This window comes from Xenopus laevis, chromosome 9_10S (assembly GCF_017654675.1).
Source record: "Xenopus laevis strain J_2021 chromosome 9_10S, Xenopus_laevis_v10.1, whole genome shotgun sequence".
NCBI classification, from domain to species: Eukaryota; Metazoa; Chordata; class Amphibia; order Anura; family Pipidae; genus Xenopus; species Xenopus laevis.
This window is the reverse complement of record NC_054388.1, coordinates 2,588,420-2,609,328: the sequence shown is the minus strand read 5'-3', so window position 1 is coordinate 2,609,328 and position 20,909 is coordinate 2,588,420. Positions and strand designations below refer to the sequence as shown.

The 20,909-nt window shown below is 43.8% G+C and overlaps 2 protein-coding genes across 13 annotated transcripts in view; one reads left to right on the top strand and one right to left on the bottom strand.

The window, feature by feature from the left end:
- LOC108702512 (SRC kinase signaling inhibitor 1) overlaps positions 1 to 12,962 on the top strand; it is an 84,937-nt gene extending 71,975 nt beyond the window's left edge. For 5 of the 12 annotated variants that reach the window (XM_041577980.1, XM_041577981.1, XM_041577979.1 and 2 more), the window contains 9 exons: positions 86 to 362; positions 2,276 to 2,516; positions 2,739 to 2,893; positions 3,058 to 3,210; positions 4,021 to 4,152; positions 5,369 to 5,452; positions 5,935 to 7,215; positions 9,087 to 9,230; positions 11,521 to 11,783. In XM_041577980.1, coding sequence (XP_041433914.1) covers positions 86 to 362; positions 2,276 to 2,516; positions 2,739 to 2,893; positions 3,058 to 3,210; positions 4,021 to 4,152; positions 5,369 to 5,452; positions 5,935 to 7,215; positions 9,087 to 9,230; positions 11,521 to 11,652 — 2,599 coding nt within the window. In that variant the 3' untranslated portion in view covers positions 11,653 to 11,783. Of the gene's footprint in view, positions 1 to 85; positions 363 to 2,275; positions 2,517 to 2,738; positions 2,894 to 3,057; positions 3,211 to 4,020; positions 4,153 to 5,368; positions 5,453 to 5,934; positions 7,216 to 9,086; positions 9,264 to 11,520 lie in introns of all 12 variants that reach the window. The other 7 variants (XM_041577987.1, XM_018238016.2, XM_041577988.1 and 4 more) reach the window with 5 other exon arrangements.
- A 3,551-nt stretch (positions 12,963 to 16,513) lies between these two features.
- arhgap23.S (Rho GTPase activating protein 23 S homeolog) overlaps positions 16,514 to 20,909 on the bottom strand; it is a 31,589-nt gene continuing 27,193 nt past the window's right edge. Inside the window, exon 24 of the mRNA XM_018238014.2 lies at positions 16,514 to 20,638. Coding sequence (XP_018093503.1) covers positions 19,682 to 20,638 — 957 coding nt within the window. The 3' untranslated portion in view covers positions 16,514 to 19,681. The remainder of the gene's footprint in view (positions 20,639 to 20,909) is intronic.

Genomic DNA, 20,909 nt, shown 5'->3' with positions numbered 1-20,909 from the left:
TATCTTCTTCCCTGCACTTTGTAACCCATCAAAAATCCTCCTCAATCCTTCCCAGTAACAACTGACTTTCTCCCACTCTCCCCAGACAAGTAAACGAAGGTGTTTGGAACACCCCAGAGAACCTGCACAATCAGTCCCCAAAACAAATGACATCCGATAGCAATTTCCCAAAGAGCACAGTGTTTGAGCTGCCATCTAGCCCTCCGACCAACTTCCACGAAGCTCAGAGCCAAAGCTGGGAGTCCGTGTGCCACAGCGAAGGCACCAACACGAACCCAACTAAGGGGGAGATGGTGACTGTGAGGACGCAGACTGTTCCAGAGACCAAGAGGGTTGGAGCAGAGAAATCGGTGTCAGTGGAGGTAAGGAAAGAAGAAACTAAGATATTACATATTACAGAACTTGGGGCTTTAACACTTTAAGTTATTTGAAGAAGCATAGCAGCAAATTGTGAGTGTGCCATTGGGGTGCCCAAAAATGTTCACCATGAGGCCCAGTAGCAAGTCCAAGATATGTGTCACATCATTATCGATTCTTTTTGCCTTTATTTCTTAATCAGTAAATAATTATTTATAGTTTTGCTCGATAGCATCATTAGCCATCGGATGTGCTGAATTATACCACTGACGCAAGCTTGTCTCAGTTTCATATTCATATTTATGTGGAAGATAGCATAATAAATAAAACATATAGGAGTAGTTCCGAGAATAACGAGACGGGGGTGAAGATCCTGGCCTGTTAACTCTACTACACTGATTCATGGAAGACTCCTTTAATAAGGATATTTGTTGGTTTATCTCCATCTAGTCATTGCTCATCTTTCAGGCAGCAGTACTGTAAAGTCAAGGGCCTAAATAAATTGATATTATGAGATGGAATTGTGCATGAGAACAAGTCATGATCAGCACTGCGTTGACAGCAGAGGAGATATGGGAATAAAAAGGTGCCAATGGTTTGATGCCCTTTCCTTACCTTCTGTCTATTTCATACAAGACTTGCTTAGCTTGCTGAATTCATTCACTGACCTGTAATCTTAGCTGAGACCCAACTCATTAAAATGCATGGCTACCTGCCTTCTGCACAGCCCCATTGTCTTTGGAGATTCATTTTAGCAGCCTGATACTTCTCCCCTGATTAGTTTTCTACATTAGAGACATTTTAATAGGCAGATGACAAGAACAGGGTTATTCATATTGTAGACCTTGCTGGTTGGCTGCAATATCATTTTTCCATGGCTCAGTCTTTATAATGGGTTCTTTTGTGAAGCTGTCGGGCCTGGGGAACAGCAGGGAGACGCGGTGCCTAGTATTTTTTTGAGGCTGTCACAGCTTGGCCTTCACTTCTCTGCTGGGTTGTACCTGGGGTCAGGTCACCACAGTTCTTATATTTGTTGGAAAATTAATTCAGCTTTGTAGTTTACAATTGAAAATATCATACATACATTGAAAATATCTCCCCGGCTCACAGACATACACAAAACGAGTGTAAGAAATAGTGCAAGCGGTCTCATAACATGAGGGGAATAAGTGTACAAGAAGCAGGTCCTACAACTGCTGAGGGCCCGGGAGCTATGGAGGCCTAGAGGGTCACACACTGGAACATCAGCTCATTGTCAATAGCAATGTTAACGATGAACTTGGGATTTAGGGCTAAAATTGGGATGGGCGGATGAAGACAGCATGCCCAATAATATTAAAAAAAATAAAATGTCAAGCTTCTACTCTGCTCTTTACTAGTTACCACCTGTCCAGCTTGCCATTCTTAAGATCTGGCCAGCATTGCTATGGCCCCATGGAGAGGAATATTTGCCTCCATTGGGCTTTTTATTTCAATAACATGATAAAGAATCCATCCGGCTTGAAGTTCTGTTCTGCCAGGCCTGTACAATACTGTAGTCAGTTTTGAGTATTACTGAGTAGGTTGACCCAATGGTAAATAAACACTGGTTGCTTCACCATGAAGATAAAGGTTTGGAGTTGCTAACTAGAAACGTCTGGATTTAAGGAGGGTTGATGGGATCCATCTGAGATAGACGAGTCAACACAAAGCAGAAGGTGAGATGTAAGAAGGTGTGCTGGTAGTTTAAGTGGGGGTCAACTAGCATGGATCAGCTTGGTCAGAGAAGTGGCAGTAGACTGACCTTTATTAATCAAATAATGATCAGTATGGTGAGGGAAAGCATTTGGGCTTTTTAAGAGGTACTAAAGCATGTGTCTGGCATGGTATGTGGCATTGTAGTTCCTTATGCTGATTACCCTTCTCTGTTTCGATTCAGGCAGCAGAACGAGACTGGGAGGAGAAACGAGCAGCACTGACTCAGTACAGTGCCAAGGATATCAATCGTCTACTGGAAGAAACCCAGGCAGAGTTAATGAAAGCTATCCCCGACCTGGACTTTGCAGCCAAACACAAAATTACTGGAAGTGCACCATCCACCCCAGAACACCGAATCAGCAAACCACAACAGGCCCAAAAGCTCAGCACCAAGATAGACCCCAATGGACGGAGGGGATCTGGTAAGGAGTTGGATTGTGGGAGGGTGTTATAACTAGAGAAGCAGCAAATGAATACATCAGTGCCCAGCAGATTCATACTAGGATGAATTCAGGTCTACTTGGTAGAAGTTTTCATCGCTTCATTTTAAATGAAGGGTCAGGGGTCATTCCTAGAGTAAGGGGACTAACATAATCACTTGTTATTGGGTTCTTATTGTGTCACACACTTGGCTTTACTTGCAGATGAGCTAACAGTGCCCAGGTACCGCACTGAGAAGCCATCAAAATCACCTCCACCCCCTCCTCCACGCCGCAGCTTCCCTTCTACCCACGGACTCACCACCACTAGGACAGGAGAAGTCATTGTCACCAGCAAGAAGGAGACCGGACTTATCAAGGTGAGGAATTCGGTGCAGTTCTGTATGAACAGGGTGCCTGGTGACCCATATGTGCACTGGAGCACAAGTAGGGGATTTGGAGGGGCTCTCATTTGAGTGGGACTTGAATGGTTGCATTATACTATCCTGAATCCTGGTGATGTATGTTGTTTTCCCTGTCCTAGAAGTCAGAATCTGAAGAACTGGAAACCCAAAAGCCTCAGGTGAAGCTGCGCCGGACTGTGTCGGAAGTTGTTCGCCCTGCCTCTACCCCACCAATCATTGCCTCTGGTATCAAGGATGATGATGATGAAGATAGGATTATTGCAGAACTGGAGGTAATAAGTGACTGTGAGCCCTTTTAGGACACCTCCCTGCTTGCAAATGAATGCAGGATTCTAAGATTCTAACAGTCTGGGAGAGTAAGGATTAGGAGATCTAAAATATATTGCATCTAAACAAAGCAATAAGGAGGTTGACCTTGACACTGGTGAATGATTTGCTGCAGGAGATGGTCTCCCTGTTTCTAATGGCCTAATCTGTGTCCATCATCCATTTAATCTCACACTGTCTTTCATTGGATTCGGTGGGCTGGTCATCCACAGGGAACCTGGTCTGACCACAACCATATGTTCTACTTTTGTTCAATGATGCTTTGGTCATCAAGGTGTACATCCCAATTTCCTACCATCCAGGGCCAACACAATCCATATAAAGGTCTATTTTATAGAAGCGAAACTGACCTTCGTTTCTGTACAAGACTATTTTAACATATACAAAGATTACAGCTACAGGGCCTGAGGTTTGTAGGTGGCAAAGAAAAATCGGAGAAGGTAAGGTCACTAGATCCTGGGTGCCATAATATCTAAAAATACTTTTTAAACTTTAAAAAGATGTTTAGGTGTCATCCATTAGGAATGTTAACCTTCTTTAGTTGTTTAACTGAAAGCCTACAGATCTTTGTTAACACCATCTGGAATATTTTGTGAGTGCATATGGGTAGAGGGAAAAATGCCTTTGTACAGTTTGCAAGGAGCTGTAATGGAAGAGGTGCTATCAGTAAAAGGTCAGAGTGATGGTTAGTAGCACTTACTGTCTAAAATGCTGTGGTTGCCTTTATCCCATCCTACTGTATTTTGACCCTTCAGGTATTTCAGAGAAGTTCGGGCTCACTATTTATCCCCCAGTTCCATGGTGACCACACCATGGCATCCCAAGTGTTGCCACGTCCAGCACATCTGTGGTCCAGTGGGGCCGCAGTAACATCCAGAGGATGGCAGGTAACAGCTTGGGCTCTGGGCGGCCTTGCCCTGATCTGCTGTGCACTCCTCACTTCTTCCTTCACACATCCCCTTCTCTTAACTCCCAAATAACCAACTAATGCTCTGCACTTCCTTCCTTCTTCACCTCACTCCTGGTGATGGACTCGGCCTGCATTCTGACAGTTCAACTAACGCTACAGCGCATGGAGCCTGTGCCATCTGCTCTTCTCACATACCCGCACACCTCCAAACCTAATGAGGTGCTCACATGTAACTGCATGCTTCTCAACTCTCAACTAAATTTAACAACGAAACGTGATCATACTGTAAAAAAACCACATACCTGAGCCGAGTGCCATTATTAACATGTATGGAACGTTGGCTATTTGGCTAGCCAGTATCTTGCATCTGAACATGTATAATGTAGATAATATTTATATACTGCATGGATATGGTCAGGATAAAAGACATCAGAGCTCAGCAATGTCACTTTCCAGTATTATACTACAGTAGCACATTGGTATTTGGCCTATCACAGAGCCAAACATCTAGGATCACATATGGAAGATCATCTGTTGCAGCTCTTAAAATCTAGCAGCCCAGTTGGAGACTCTGCCTACAGTTCTGTGTCATAAGAACAGGATCAATGCCATTCCTTCTGGCTTTCTTTTCTCCTTGGCTTTGATTAACAGCTTTCTGTGTTTAATATCTCAGGCATAGGGCATCACTTCTTATAAATAGAGAATGCACGGTAGAGTAGAGGTCTCTACAGCTAATCAGGAAGGTACCTGCTCCCCAGGCTCAAGGTTGACCAAGGACCAAACTCAACACCACTCATCTTCTACATTCTGAATAGCTACAAAAGGATAACATTGTTCTGACACTATTACCTGGACTTTCTGGTCTCTCCACTCTCCATCTCTTCTTCATTTTTTAAACTTGTCTTTTCAAAGATCTGACACTTAATTGTCTTTCTTATAATTATCAAGAACAAGCCTGTCTCTTATTTTCTCAAATAACCTTAAGAAAATAAATTGACTTCCAATCCTAATTCCTCATCTTTCCAGATGCCACAAATAGCCTTCTCCGTCTCTGTCTTTCACCACTTTGCTGTTGTCTTTGCTTCTCAACTGGGACTGGCAAAATATGCCAAAAAAAGTTTTTTTATGCTTTTTCATAACAATTATATGTGTTGTGGAATCAAGTGGTGAGAGGTTAAATCCTGTCCTGCCAGGCTGTAGAATCTGATCAGACTGAAGGAGGCCCAAAGGTCACAGAGGCAACATCACCCCGACTTTCCTCAGCTCATGATCTCCAGGTAGGTTATATGAATGGAAGTCCTGGGTGGAAACATCTGTTTGGTATAATATATCCATAGTATTTATTTTTGACACTTTCTACAATTGATTTGTGAATCAAATTACAATTTCATAATTAAGAAGTCAACTGAATTGGCTCCCATAATCCAAACTTAGTTGTAGTCTTCTACATTTTAGCTGTTGTAAGTGATATCTAACCAACCATGGGCAGTGCGGACCCAAAAGCCAGGGTGTCGAAAACCCTCACTTCTTATTTTCAGACCAAATGAATTTAGCAAAAATACCTAAAATAACCAACAAAAATGAATGTAATGATCCAAGATTGCCTTCATCAAGTGCTGAATGAAATAATAGACCTCTAATTGAAGAGATAAAGAGTTGATCTTTATAGTATTATGCTATTTTAAGCATCATTGTCATTGCTTACAGTTATCAAATGAGGAATACTACATTTTCATGACCAGTTTTTCTGCCTTCCTAGGAATTATCTGTCCCTACTTCAGTCAACCGAAAGTTCTCTCTTCCTCAGATCATCCTCACAGAGTGGACTTCCAACCCACCTTCTCCTACAAATGAGGGTGATGGACTTTCTAATAAGGCTGATTCTTGGACAGCAGGAAATTGTGACTCAGTGGAAAGAGAAGTTAATCGAATGAGTCCAAGTTACATAGGATCCAAGGATTTATCTGCTGGGTTTCATTTTAACAATTTATCTTCAGACACTCACATGTCTTATTCAGATTCTGGCTTAAATCTCAGAGGACCAGAAACCCCATCTATGGGTATTCATGGGATGTCTGACAAGGGCAGCAAGACTGAGGAGAGAGAAGAAATTATTGGTTTTATTATGATGAAGGGCAGTATTGTGTCTTTAACCACTGAAGATATGAATGAATTGGAGAAGAGCGGTGAGGTGAATGATATGAATGTAAAACATATTGGGGAAGTCAATGAAAATATTTTAGCGGAGGAACTCGATGACAAGGCAGATGGAAAGCCTGTCCTTTTACTCTTTGAAAAACCGGTGGTGCTTGAAGATGCTTACAAAAGATTATGGAACATAACAAGGAGCTGGCAACCTTCTGAAGGATCTGCAGAGGTTCAGCACGCACTGGTGACTTCAGAACTGACAAAAGATGAATTTGATGAGAGCGTGGCCCAAATGCAGTCATTTCCAGAGCTCCAAAGAATGACAGGGCCATTTGTCCCAGTGCCAAGACCAAGAAACCTTCTAGGAAAAGACTCAAAATGTCAACGCCCCAAGCACAACAGCTTAGAGCTATCAAAGGCACACAGCAAGGCATTGCTAGAAGACTTTCACTCAGGAGTGGCTTCAAAGATGAGAGTAATTGATGTTCAGAAAATGATGCATTCTGCTTTAGAGAATACAGCCCGCTCCCATGTTATTCCAGCACAAGAACAAGACAGATTGTCAGCAGATGGAAATTGTGTGGAATGGAGAAGCATGGACATTTGCAGGAATACCTATAAGAGGTTGGCCGGTCTGGAGGAAAGCATCAGAGAGCTTGAGCTCACCATAAATGAAATTGGTGTACAGCAGCCTGTAGAGTTTACACAAGATGCATCTGCTGAGTGTTGTCAACAGTCTTATGCGCTTCAAAAAGAGACAGGTCAAGGACAATTAAACATGCTGAGTGGGAATGAACCTCTCCAGGCTTTACCAAGAGCGGGTAATGGAATACCAGTCAGCTCTCCAAGCAAAACTAAACCTCCACTGCTGCCCAAGCCTCAGATCCTTAAGGTGTAACTTACTCTATGGTCCCCTTTCCCCAACTTCTTCTATTTTGTAATGAGGGCTTTTTGTGTTTTCTCTTGAACAAGAGAAATTGTAGCAATTTCTTTTTTGTAAGAAGTCTACGAATAAGACAACAGTTCATCTCACCAGCTGATTTACTGCATTGCAAATTCTTCTGCTACCTTGTGTTTGTAGGCCTGAATTCTTCTTATCTTCCCTCTGTCACAAATAATAATTAAAGTGGTCCTTCTTATATGTGTAAAATACAGCTGTAATATATATTTCCCAGCAACGTGATGAAAAAGAAAAATAATGTCTCTAGACCAGCGCTGCAATTCAATAGAATGAAAGGTATCCATGTATGCACCGCCTGAGATTGGGAAATTTTGGAATACAGAGAAAATAAAGCTTTTGGGTGGAAATTGAAAGACAGCTGTGCATAGAAATAAACCATTAGTGGTGGAATTGATTTAAAGAGTAGAATTCATGTCTGAATGGGATATTTCTTTCATTCTCTCCCTCTGTTCTTCCCACCCTTCCCCTCTCGTACTCTTTTGATCCTTCTCTCTTATTTGTCCTCTTGTCCTTTCTCCCAGACCTCACTCCTACACAATGTCTTGGCTGGGAATGCCAGGAATTTTGACCTTGATTTCCTGTTATTCTGTCCCTTCCAAGTGTTTCTGTGCGAGTCTGTTAGCCATGAGCTGCTCTGCCCTCACCTGTGCCCCCGCTGTGCCCTGATAAGACTCTGCAGCACCAGTTCTCAAGATATTTTAGAACAAGGCAGGAAAGCCAACACCCAATAGCTTATCCTTAAGTGACCTTCAGCCTGATTGTTTCTTAGATGACCTAGCATGCATGGAAATGTCTTGTATGATCACACGCACACTCAATATTCCTATTCACTTTCTTTACCTGCACAGGTGTGTGTTTATGAGACTAATCTATACATTATATCCACTTGTGTTCTGATCCAGAGCTACAGACACAGAGCCTTAGGCAAATGGGCTGAGCCTGGGGTCCTTATGAGGTCCTGTTGGAGGATATGAATTTATAACAAGTTCCATAGCCCTGTGTGTGAGCAAGCCTTGCTGCTAGATAAAGTATTGTCCATGCAGCCATGACCCAGTCCCAACCATTTCTCCTGAACCAACACTAGCCATTCAAACTTGCAGCTCGGTATCCATCTCTGCACCCTTCCCATTCTTCATTCCTCTTTGCATCTCTGTTCCTGTCTGCAATCCTGTAGATCGCCCCCATTTTATTCTGCTTTCCCTGGATATCTTGACGTCCTCCTTTAGTGCCAAGAATTTTCAGCCAATCACCTTCCTAGACTCGCCAGAAAATTATGGGATAATATATTTTGTAATCTGACTACTAAGCTCTATAGTGTTAAGGGCCCTCTAGATATCCAAGAAACTAATTGTAAGTGGTTTTGGTTGCTAGTGTTTCTTTTTTTGATCTCAGTATCGGACTGGCCCGCCTGGAAAAAACTGGGGGATTACTCCCAGTGGGCATAGGTTTTAGTGGACCCTTCTGCTTTCAACCATTTGACCTATTTCATGGTCTTCCATTGTTCCTCTGTGAGAACAAAAAGGAGACATACATGAAATAGTATTAAAGTAAAGAGACCAAGAGAGGAGGAAAATAGTTTGGAGAGCGGGTCTTTAGTCTAAATTGTTTAGGGGGGCCCCTAGCAGTCCGACTCTGTCCTTTATAGATGGATGTGTTGTACACATAACTTTCTAGGCCTCTGCACTACCAAGACTTCAGTATCTTGTAAGCTGATCTGAGATGATCACGGTGTTGGGTATGGTCTAAAAGTTGCTACAGAGATGTAGTCTTACACCTTCTCCCTTCCAATCTCTCTTCTGCAGAGTGGAGGTGTCTCTATCCCACCCATGAAGATGGTAAACCCGGTGGGTTCCCGGCTGAAGGGCACCCAGCAGACCAGCGGAGACAAGAGTAACAAGCACTCCAAGCAGAGGATGGAGTACATGAGGATCCAGGGCCACCAGCAGGTAGTTTATCTCTAGAGAAGATGTGAGCACAAGGTTAGCACCAGCCGAGACCATTTCCAACTTTCATGATTCTGCTGCTGTATCTCTGTGTGTTTCTGTAACATTGTCACCTACTTCTGGTCTAGAGCATGGGTCACTGCCAGATATATCTGCTTCTTCTTCTGCAAGGCTGATATACCTGATGGTGACTTTATTTTAACCGTTTCCACGTCTTCTCTGCATTTATCTCACCACAATTACTCGGGACATTCCAAAACTCTGGAGGCAGGGGAACCGTGCAGGTTTAGCATTTGAAGCTCCCTTTCCTCATACTGAACTGAACCAAGTGTTAGTTTCAGGTCCCCTTATCAGTTGTAACACCCATCATATCCATGACTATATTTGGAAGAACGAATACTATATATGTAAATGGTACTTAGTGTAGTCGGGTTTATATTTTATGGAATAATGAACTTGAAGCTGAATCACCCCATCTTTAATATATGTGCAGCCAGGAGGGACCTCCCAAATGGACAAAGCCATAGAGTTACCCCTACAAATTCCTTTTTCTCAGCATAGACTTTGGCTACTCAGTAGCAAGTACCTCTCATGGTGTTTACTCTGTGAGTAGGGCAGACAAGAGATATAACTATAACCAGTGTCGGACTGGCCCACAGGGATACCAGGAAAACTCCCGGTGGGCCAAGGTGTCAGTGGCCCCTCATGTTGCTAAACTTTTGGCCTATTTCATGGCCATTCCCTATTTCTATGAGAACAAAGAGGCTAAATAGATGAATAATTGATTATAGTATGTCAAGAAAACAGACTAGGAGAATAGAGGTTGATTGAGAAAATGAAGAATAATATACTGAGAGTGGCCCCTGGTCTAAGGTTTTATGGTGGGCCCCTGGTCTAAGGTTTTATGGTGGGCCCCTGGTGTCCCAGTCCGACACTGACTATAAAGGCTGCTAGGGATGCACAATCTAGTCCTTGCAAAACTGCTTGGTTTGTGTCCATTTAAAGCACTTGAGCTTTCTTTGGTTTATTAAAATCTGTACCCTTATTAGATCCAAGAGCGTTTTGATAGTGGACAGATAAATGAAATGTGGGGGTGACAATTGGTTAGGAACCCCTGGTAACCAATGTTACTAATTGACAAGCTGAAGTACTTTCCTGCAGAGGGTAATTTGACACTTCTGAGTGTTCTGCTGCACCCAGGTTTCCCTTGCACCAATATAAAGTGGGTGCCTACCCAGTCCAGTGGGTTCCAAAGAAGTTCTGCACATGCTCACACTCAGAGAGGAACAAGGGATCCCAGGGAGCACAGAAAAATATGGTGGTGCCAAGCTTTGCAGGAAACTTCTCCCTGTTCAATATTCTTCAAATGAACTTTTAGCAAAGCTTCTATTTTGTGTTATTTGCCTTCTAGTCTTCCTCCCTGGACTGGGATTCAAAATAGGTCCTGGCATTTCAATTACACAGAGGTCCAAACCTCCCAGAGATGGTTCCTCTAACATTTAATCTCTTGCAGGGGACAATAATCAGCTCAGAGCACTTACCTTGCGTTGCCCTTGCTCCAAGGAACTCCATCTTAGCACAGATAATATGTTAAACAGATAATGGCCAAAGATATCTTTGCTATTAAGGAACTTCCCGGGACCAAGGCTTGTTGTGTCCTACCCTTAATGCTGAGCATTTGACTCCTAGCCGTTCATGGGATCTCATGATTCTGGGGACTGGTGTACCTGCTTGGATGCCAGTAGATACTTGTATGATTTGCAATGTTTATGACAACGTTAAAGAGTTTGTTCTTGTTGCCAGTTCTGATGTTTGTGCTTTCTCTGTTCCAACGCTATCCCTGACCTCTGCTTTCTTCCTCTATTATTACTTCCAATATGCCCTTTACTTCCTCCAGATTTCCCTTTTTTCTCCTTAATTTCTCCCTCATATTGCTATCAGTCTCTGCTACTCTCCTCTTGCTCAAACTCCCCTTCAAGGCCCATTAATGTTGTCCTTCTAAACGTCATTCCTTCTCCTCTCAACTATGTTGTCCTTTCTCTTGGCCATGCATCTTCTCACCTTCATCCATCTCCTTCACTTCTTCTCTTAGCTTCTCCTTTTCATTCTTTAATGTTCTCTGCCTTCTCCTACCAAATATCCATCCTCTCTAGGTTCATCATTCTTCTCCAACTCTTAACCCTTCTCCCCTCCCACACCAACTCAACACCTTGTTTGTAATTGGATGACAGAGGAATGAACCTTTCCTGCCTTCCCCTTCCATGCTCAACCTTCCTCTTGATCTGTTTTCCAGGCTGTCAGACAATCTAAAGACACTGCTGGTGTGAATGAGACTAACCAGGGTTCTGATAAAACTGCACCTTCTCGAACCTCTATTCCTGTACTCAACTCTTTTGGTACAAGGAACTCCTCTATATCCTTCTGAGCAGAAAATAACTTTATACTCTCTCTCCTCCTTCCTACTCCTTGAACTGTGGACAGTGTCCAAGTTGGCCAGATTATTAAGATCCAAGGCCCCATCTCATCTCTTTTTTTTCTGCATTTATCAGCAGTGAAAAACCTGATAACCAAAGGGCTGGACACATGGAATGGAGAGAGAAAGACTTTATAAGGGACCACCAATGTGTTCCACTGTGCCCTTATATCTCCCCAGGCCTGACTGTTACCAAATCTGCAGCTACTCAACGTTCCAGATGTACATAGGAGTCTCCAGAAGCTATGGCTTTACCCAACGACACTTTGGTTTTTTCATTTCAGCTCTTTAATTCTCAGTCCTGTAGGTTTCTGTGAAAAGTCTGGAGGTGTTAGAATGATCTTCTTTGTGTGTCATGTTGTTAGCAATAAGTGAGAAACCCTTCCCTGAAAGTAGATGGAGGTTCTCCACTACACCCTTGTCTTTGGTGGTTGCAAAAGTGCTTAGCACCGACTGTCAGTTGCAATTTCCCTTCTTTGCCTGGGGGGAAGCACAGAGTGGAAGGAAGAGGTGACTTCTGGGTTACTAGACATATGGTATTATATGATCACTCATAGAGTGAGAAATGCCAAGACCGGTGATGCGATGACCTGTCCCAGACACTAACACTGTTACCCCAGTCAAGCAATATGTGTCCTCTGCACATGGACTGGACTTGGTGGCACAATTTCATGGCTTTCCTGGAGACTTTACTAATCAGGACTTGGGTCTTGGAAGAGGCTGAAAATCAGCTTTGCAGGGTGGATTCTTCCTTGTAGATACTCCTGTCTGCTCTGTCCAGCAGGGTTAATGGGGACCCCCTTGTAATATTGTATAATATAAGCACAGACACTAGGAACACTATATCCGTGGCGTGTGTGTGAGTGTGCAAACTGTGTGTCAGCGAATGGAGCAAAAATATCCCCCAGAATTTCTTTGGTTCCGTCTGTCCATCCTCTCAACACTTTCCGCTAAAAAAATCACATTTTTTTTTTTTTTGTAAATGAACCATTTTTTGTACAGACAGAGGCTGAGTTTATATAAAGGAAATAAAATACAAAAACCCGCACTGTCATTATTCTGAATTGCAAAGGAGCGCTTTACATTCAGTCAAGTGTCTTACATTTTCTATTGATTTATGAAAATATATATATACATATTATATACATCAAATAAATGCCTAATATAAATATATATAATATATAATATATATACTTAAAGGATTCTTTCCTTGCCTGGTGAGAAATGGGAATGGGTGAATGGAATATTTTCTGTTTTTTTTTTCAGGGCGTCTTAAATATTGTTCTAGAAGTAGAACTTGACTCATAAGCAAAATAGATTATGGTATATTTAATCTGACCCTTTAACAGCATTGTACTCTGATTGGCCCTTGCAAGCAGCCAATAGCAAGTGTATATTTCTGCCCTGCCCACCCCAATGCGCATTGCTATATGTAGTCAGTTAGATCCCAAAAGAAAGAGCCTTATGCATTTGAATGGATCGAAGCAGGAGGTTCAATTGCACTACAACAATGGCTCCTTGGGGGTGGGACAATAATCAGTATTGAGGAACCAATCATTTGGCTACTCATGGACACCCAGTGATACGTTTCAGCTTCAGGAGCATTTGCCCTTGAACCTCTTTCTTTGTTTCTGTGTTAAGACTGATCTTCTAGTGTTTCTTGGTGATGAGACCCACATGATTAGACCCTTGGCTGTACCTCTTAACTGCAGTTCTGGGGTGATACAAATGCAAAGACAATGACTGCAGTGATGCAGATGCAAGGGGAACTACTCTCTAGCATATTCTTCAGACATTGTCCATCAGCCTTCATTGAGGCAATGTATAAGGCCTCAATCATGATGGAACGTTGACTGGGCATTGTATATCCTCACTATTTGCATAGGATCCCTCATTATAGATCTTAAAGGGATACTGTCATGGGGAAAAAAAAAAATTTCAAAATGAATCAGTTAATAGTGCTGCTCCAGTAGAATTCTGCACTGAAATCCATTTCTCAAAAGAGCAAACAGATTTTTTATAATTAATTTTGAAATCTGACATGGGGCTAGACATATTGTCAATTTCCCAGCTGCCCCAAGTCATGTGACTTGTGCTCTGATAAACTTCAATCTCTTTTTACTGCTGCAAGTTGGAGTGATATCAACCCCTCCCTTTCCCTCCCAGCAGCCAAACAAAAGAACAATGGGAAGGTAACCAGATAGCAGCTCCCTAACACAAGATAACAGCTGCCTGGTAGATCCAAGAACAACACTCAATAGTAAAAACCCATGTCCCACTGAGACACATTCAGTTACATTGAAAAGGAAAAACAGCAGCCTGCCAGAAAGCAGTTCCATTCCAAGTGCAGGCACAAGTCACATGACCAGGGGCAGCTGGGAAATTGACAATATGTCTAGCCCCATGTCAGATTTCAAAATTGAATATAAAAAAATCTGTTTGCTCTTTTGAGAAATGGATTTCAGTGCAGAATTCTGCGGGAGCAGCACTATTAACTGATGCATTTTGAAATTTTTTTGTTCCCATGACAGTATCCCTTTAATTACTGTACGTCCTCACTATTTGCATAGGATCCCTCATTATAGGTCTTAATTACTCTTGTTTTTGTAGTCTTAATGAGAATCACACCAAGTGCTGTCCATGGATATTACCAGCCATGTTTTCAGCAGCTACAGTTGGCTGAAGGAACGTTCTTCTTCATAGAGAGGAACAAGCTCACCCAAAACATTGAACTCTACAAACAAAGCCAGGGTGCTTCTCTTGTGTGTGAGGGGGTGCATGTGTGTGCGTGTGTGTGGCCACCTCCACTGCCACCCAATACCGTCATTTTGTGGTGTATTACAATGTAACGTTGCTCTTATCCTTCCAACTTTTTGAGGTCAACCAAGTTCCAACCTTATCTAGTGAGCAGGAAAAGGAACAGACACTACCGATCACCATAGTGACCCCACTGAAACAAAGGGGAAATGGAATTGACATATTTAACACCCCCCCAATGATGATGATGATGATGTCATTGTGTGTATGATGACTGCGCATGTGGGCACATGGTCTTTGCATGAACAAAATTAGCAATATCGTCTCTATGTTTGTTTTAAAGAAAATTAAAATGGAAAAAATTGGAAAATAAACATGTTTATGGGGAACCCTTCCCCATTTTTAAAACCAATGTGTGTGTCTTTGAGCATGGATAGTATTGTGAAATGTTCAAGGCCTCTCCAAGCGTCTCTCGCTCTTCTTCGCAGTGGTTTTGGGTAATGAAGTCATTTTTGTACCTTCAGTGCTACCACATGTAGATCCTAGCTCTGTGTATAAATATATGGATGCCATAAATATTCCGTGATAAAAAGCGAAAAAAAATGTACGTGTTTTTCTTTCCATGAGATACGCAGGCGACGAGCTTGGGGGTTGTCATAGAGTTCCCTTTTATTTCATGTTTCTCCATTTATTCCATTTCAATAAAATGTTTTTTTTTTCCCTCTCTCTCTCTGTGTGAAATCTTCCAGAACGTCAGAGGTGTCTTCTTAATGGAACTGGTTGAAATGCCTAATATTCAGTGGTTTTTGCCATTAGCTGTACCATGCCAGGTCTCTGCACCGCTTCTCCAGACTCTTGAAACAAAGTAGCAGAAGCCAACTGATTTATTGACTTGGCTGGAGGAGAACTGACTGGCTACATGGTTTAATGAGTCAAAATGCGACTATCAGTGACTATCAGTGACGATTATATTTCCAATATCTTGGAAATTGCTTAGAATTCTGTTTTATCGGATCAGACAAACACTATTTTCTTCTTTTAGCCCCTTTCTAAGCCATCAACTTCTCCGTCTTCTCCAAGTTCACCAGCATCTGCACCAGGTCAAATACACCTTCTGCCTCTGTCTCCTCTTGGTACAACAGTCTCTGCCCTCTCACTCTCACACCTCTGTCACCCTCAATATTGAAGCCTCTGCCTTTTCTGTTCCCCAGCTGCTCATTTACCCCCTTTAAACATATCAGCCTATATCTACTCTGCTCTCTCCCAAATGCATCAACTTCTCCATCTCTCTCCTTTATCAACTGCTCCCCCAGGCTGTTCTACATCTCTCCCACATATCTATGGGGTGCTTTGGGCTCTTCTGCATCTCTCCCACATATCAAATGGGCCCCAGGCTGTTCTGTGTCTCTCCCACATATCCATGGGGTGCTTTGGGCTCTTCTGCATCTCCCCCACCTATCAAGGGTCCATCAAGCTATTCTGCATCTTCCCCCTTATCATGGGGTCCATCAGGCTGTTCATTATCCTTATTCCTCCATTATCTCCTCATACCTCTGATATCTCCCACATGAATAAGTTGAGTTCCTCTTATTAACAGATTCTTCTGTCCTGCCCTCAATGTTGTTGACCAGTTGCAATTAGAATGAACTGAGACCTGGAACTGCAAACACTGATAGGCCTATAAAAGGAAAATATACCCCCTTTTTGACATGAACTCATTGAGTTTACAAAAATATATACTTTTTATAGTTCCACAGAACCTGATTAAGGGGAGAGTCAGAGTCAAAGGAACCATTTTCCCACCCCATGACCCGTACCCTTCCACGTTCCTTGTTGGATTCTGAGACTTGAAGTTCCTCCGCGTTCCAGAGAATCTGTGCCCCACCTGCCATGGAAAGTAAAGAGACTTCAAGTCCCAGAATCCGTCACTTGATGGGAACGCCTGGCTGATACGAGAGTCAGGCATTGATTGGATATTGGATATTGATTGGACAGGCCGACATTCCGATATCGTCTCCTCCTCTTCCTCCGTCCAGGAGTAAAGCAAAGCCAAGGAGACATGCAGAAAGCTTTATTCAGCAGTAACTTCATGTTTAAGAGGAGCTGGGGGGTTGGGGGGGTTCAAAGAACAAACTTTAAAAATCCTTATCCATTTTATATTATGTTACACATTTATAGATCATATTTACAGGACAGAAGGAAATAATATTTGTACAGTATATGCAGAACCGGATTCTACATTAGTCCCAATACTAGTCTGGAATGGAGTCAGTTTGGCTACAAAACGCTCAGGACAGAGTTTAGGTCACATTAACCCCTTGGCTGCCAGAGAAGCTTGGAATCACTCTCTTTGTTTTATGGTTTAAAAAAAAATGTCCACGTCAGGGACATAACGATCATTAGTGGCACCATGTTAACAGGTTAAGTACTAGGCAGGAGGACCCCCGCTGATGTCATACGTGAGACATGTGTTAGCAGCACCAGCTGTGTATTTACATTGTTACAGAAGCGCTGGGAACATGGGGTGCAGTAAAGTACAACTGGAAGTATACTGGGGGGAATTGGGGGCTCTGAAGGGCAATAAAAGGGTTGGAGGAACTCATAGGGTGGCAGGAGAAGAGAGCAGTATCTATAGAGGCTCGAAAAAACACTCTGTAAATCTGCAACGTAAACAAGCGCGGGCCCCTGATTGGCCCCATGTGCACCTTTAAAGGCAAAGGCCCCCCCATATTATTAGGGAGGTAAAGAAAACACTGAGCTGGTGTCAATGAGAGAGGGTGGCGAGTCTCTTGAAAAAGTCCCAACCTGACCCACTGAGCTGACATGTATCTGTCTGGCGCATAACGAGGAGAGCTTGCGCTCAATATGTCGCATAAAGGAATGTTTGTCACTAAATTCTCTTTCTGCCGCTCCCAACTGTCATATATAAATATATGGATCCTATAAATGAAATGCCACCCTCTAAGTTTCAGGCAGTTGATGAGGGAATGGTGTTTACAATTCATTTTGTCCCAGACATTTCCAACTGACGGTCCCATTGGTGAGATCCTCCATCATCCTAACGTTTCTGCCTCCCTTTCTCCCAATAAATAACCCTCATCGGCTTAGAGAAGAGAAGGCCAGGGCCCCAGCCTGGAGGAAGAACCTCTGTAGGTATCAACTGTTTCACAGCATTGTTTAACATTGTTGCAAATGATAAATGGCCTCTCTGCCCAACCAATGGCCCTACACAGGAGTGCACAAGGCATCCCATGACCAACCTTCCCAATGACTCTCTTCCATTCCCCATTCCACAGACGTCTCAACACATTTACAAAAACAATCCAAAAACGACCGTTAATTGACTCTACAAACCCAGATACCCACATGGTGAGCACGTTTCTAACGATCATTACCCACAGTGGTTAAATAATAGTCTGACCTGCCCACGTGACACATACAAAGCCAATCTTCATCCAGACTTGGCCTCATCCAAGCTCTCTATCTTCTCATATGATATGAGGGTGAACTAGGGATCAGCTGGGGGGGGGTTAGAGGTTTGGCACAATTCTCTATATACAGTACGCCATACCATAAGGAATATTGTTCCCAATGCAGGAAAATGTCTGAAGAACATCTTCAGTTGAGCCCCCAAACTGTAGGCAATTCCACTGGTTGAATGACCCACCAGCCAAGGCTTTGTTCAAACTTTCTGAGAAGGGAACATGACTTGGGAACAATTGTAGAAATTAAAGTTGTACTCTGGGGGGGGGGGGTGTGTTACATCCAGTTTCTCTAGTCTAGTAACAGACTAGTAACAGTTCCATGTTATTAATCTAGTGATCCCCAACCGGTGGCTCATGAACATGTTGTTCCCCAACCCTTTGGATATTGCTTCCACTGGCCTAAATAATTGCAATGCAGGGATGTCTTCTTTGATGGTGGGAACCATTCATTATATGAACAGAACTGCCCCACCTGTGTATTGCCCTCAAGCTGAAAGCTCTGGGGCAGGTTGGATAGAGAACCAATAACCGACAGCCTATGGTAAAGGTCCATCTGAGCCCCATGGAGATAATAGAACCCCCAACAGGTACCATCCAAATCACACCTGAGGAAAGGCCTGAAATTAAAGGGTGAATGCTCATATAACGTCTTGGATATCCCAAGAACTACAAGATATACATATATGTATCTGTAACCCTGCTATGGCCTAAGGGGCCCAAGGAAATATGTGAAGCCCTTTTCCATGTGCTGTCAGCCATTGCTCTCTATGTGGGACCCCTCTAGGTTCCATGGCCACTAGCAGTCCCCTCATGTGACCCATAGGTGGCGCCGTTAGCATGCAAAGGCAGATTCTGACGTATGTGCAACACACTGGGAAGCAAACTGTCAGCTGCAGATACAAGTTTCTACCAACTGGCGGAGGGTTGCAATACTAAGTGGGTACCCAGCATTACGGAGTCAGCTGCCAAAGGACAAACAAATTATGTGTGAATTTATTAAGAATTGGGGGAAAATACCATATTTATCTCTTTGACTAAATGTAGGTTAGAGGCAGTTTGCAGACATGTATGTAGTATATATATATATATATATATATATATATATATATATAATGTGGAGGATATCTGCTTGTGTCTGATGCAAATACTTTGGGTTGTTGCTGTAAACATGGAACAAAGTGGCAGGAGGGCCCCCTCTATTGGCAGTGCAACGTCCCCACCCTTAAAGCCCTTATTCCAGAGAAGGAAGGGATTGGACGAGGCATTATTCTCATAGTCTGGACTTCTCGGGGGTCAGTAATGTAAACCCATCGCTATACGTGTCCCCTGTATGTGTATATATATATATATATATCTATATATATATATAAACACATTGCACATCTATATCTTCATTAGCTTAGCAGTGAAAGGGTTAATCCTGTAAACATAAATATAATAAGGCACCTGAGTTCATGGATCACAGTTTGTATGTGGCGAGTCCTGCGTGATCCACTTCCGACGTCGCCTCCTCACGTGCCGTAACTCTTTCTGTTCCAGGCTGCCCTGTCTCGGGCTCCTGACTGGCGGCTCTCGCACGGCTCAGGCAGAGGTTTCCAAGAACCTCAGTCCGACCACCGCCGTTGCCTGGGGCACCCCGTAGACACAAAGAGATGTCAGTGACCAGAGGTCGGAGCTGGAAGAGTCAGGTGAGAGATGCAGCAGAGGAAGCACAGGTCCAACTGTTGTTAGAGAGAAGTCTATAGATAATGGCGGAGGCCAGGCTGCAGGGGAGGATTCGGAGACTTTGCCCCATGGCTTGGTCCTTTGTTGCCCAGAGCTTCCTGAGCTGCAGAAGTTTTGGCTTTCTGAGACTCCAGGCTGCTGAGTCCAGAATCCCTCCCTTCCACCCAGACTCCCCCACTGAGGCGGCTCCCGGGTTCAGATGCCACGGCAGCCCCCTCCTTCCAGTCGTTGAAGTTGCAGTCAATCAGTTGCCCTGAGAGCACCACAGTGTGCCGGCGCCAGGCGCTCTTCCTACGGCGGGTCTCCGGTGAGCCAGGTTTGCGTAACGCTGCCACGCACAAGTCATCCGCTGCCGGCCTGATGCGCTGGGAAGTGCGGGGCACCGATTCCTCTTTGCTATCGATCCTGCCCTTGCCCAGCCGTCTCCGAGCGAGAGTGTCCCCGGGTATGAGTCTCTGAGAGGTAAATGAGTCCTGAGAGTGAGGTCGGTCTTCAGTCTCTCGTGCTCCCACCCCCTCCGTGTCAGTCTCCATGTGGCTGAACTCGCTGCGTTCATCATCTGCCTCCTCCCCACCACGGACACTGGAGGCGGGTTCTGAGCACAGGGTAGAAAGAGTAGAATATCCAGACACAATGGAACGGGCATCAACAGGGATTCTCTCCTGCCCAGGTCCCTGCCATCGGGTCTGGGAACCTTTGTCCCTTTCTCCAGTCTCCTCGCTGTGTATTCGCTCTACTCCCTGTGAGTGTGGGCAGCTTTGTGCCTGGGACTCCTCTGACTCTCTCGGTTCCTCTGCTGCTTCAACCTTCTGCTCTGCCTGCCCTGCCTGTGCCGCCTCCTGCTCAGAATCATCCTCCTCCGTGCTGCTCCCAAAACGCTTCTCATCTCGCCTCTTCCTGCGCTTCCGGTTAACGGCTGAAATAAAGGGAATGGACAGGATGTCCCGGGCGTAGATTTCCTTCCGTGGGACCTGAAACCAAAGCAACAGGTTAACACCTGCACAGGAACAGAGCTGCTCCCCTCCCACACCCTCTCCTGCAGAGGAGGACACCAACTTCCCCACTACACAGGGACCTACTAACTTAACTTGTCTTCTTCAGAGGAGGACACCAACCTCCCTACCACACAGGGACCTACTAACTGATCTCCTGTAGAGGAGGACACCAGTTTCCCTACCACACAGGAGTATGACAGCCTTACTCAGACCTTCTTACTAAAGTACTATGCATAGTACTTGTGCA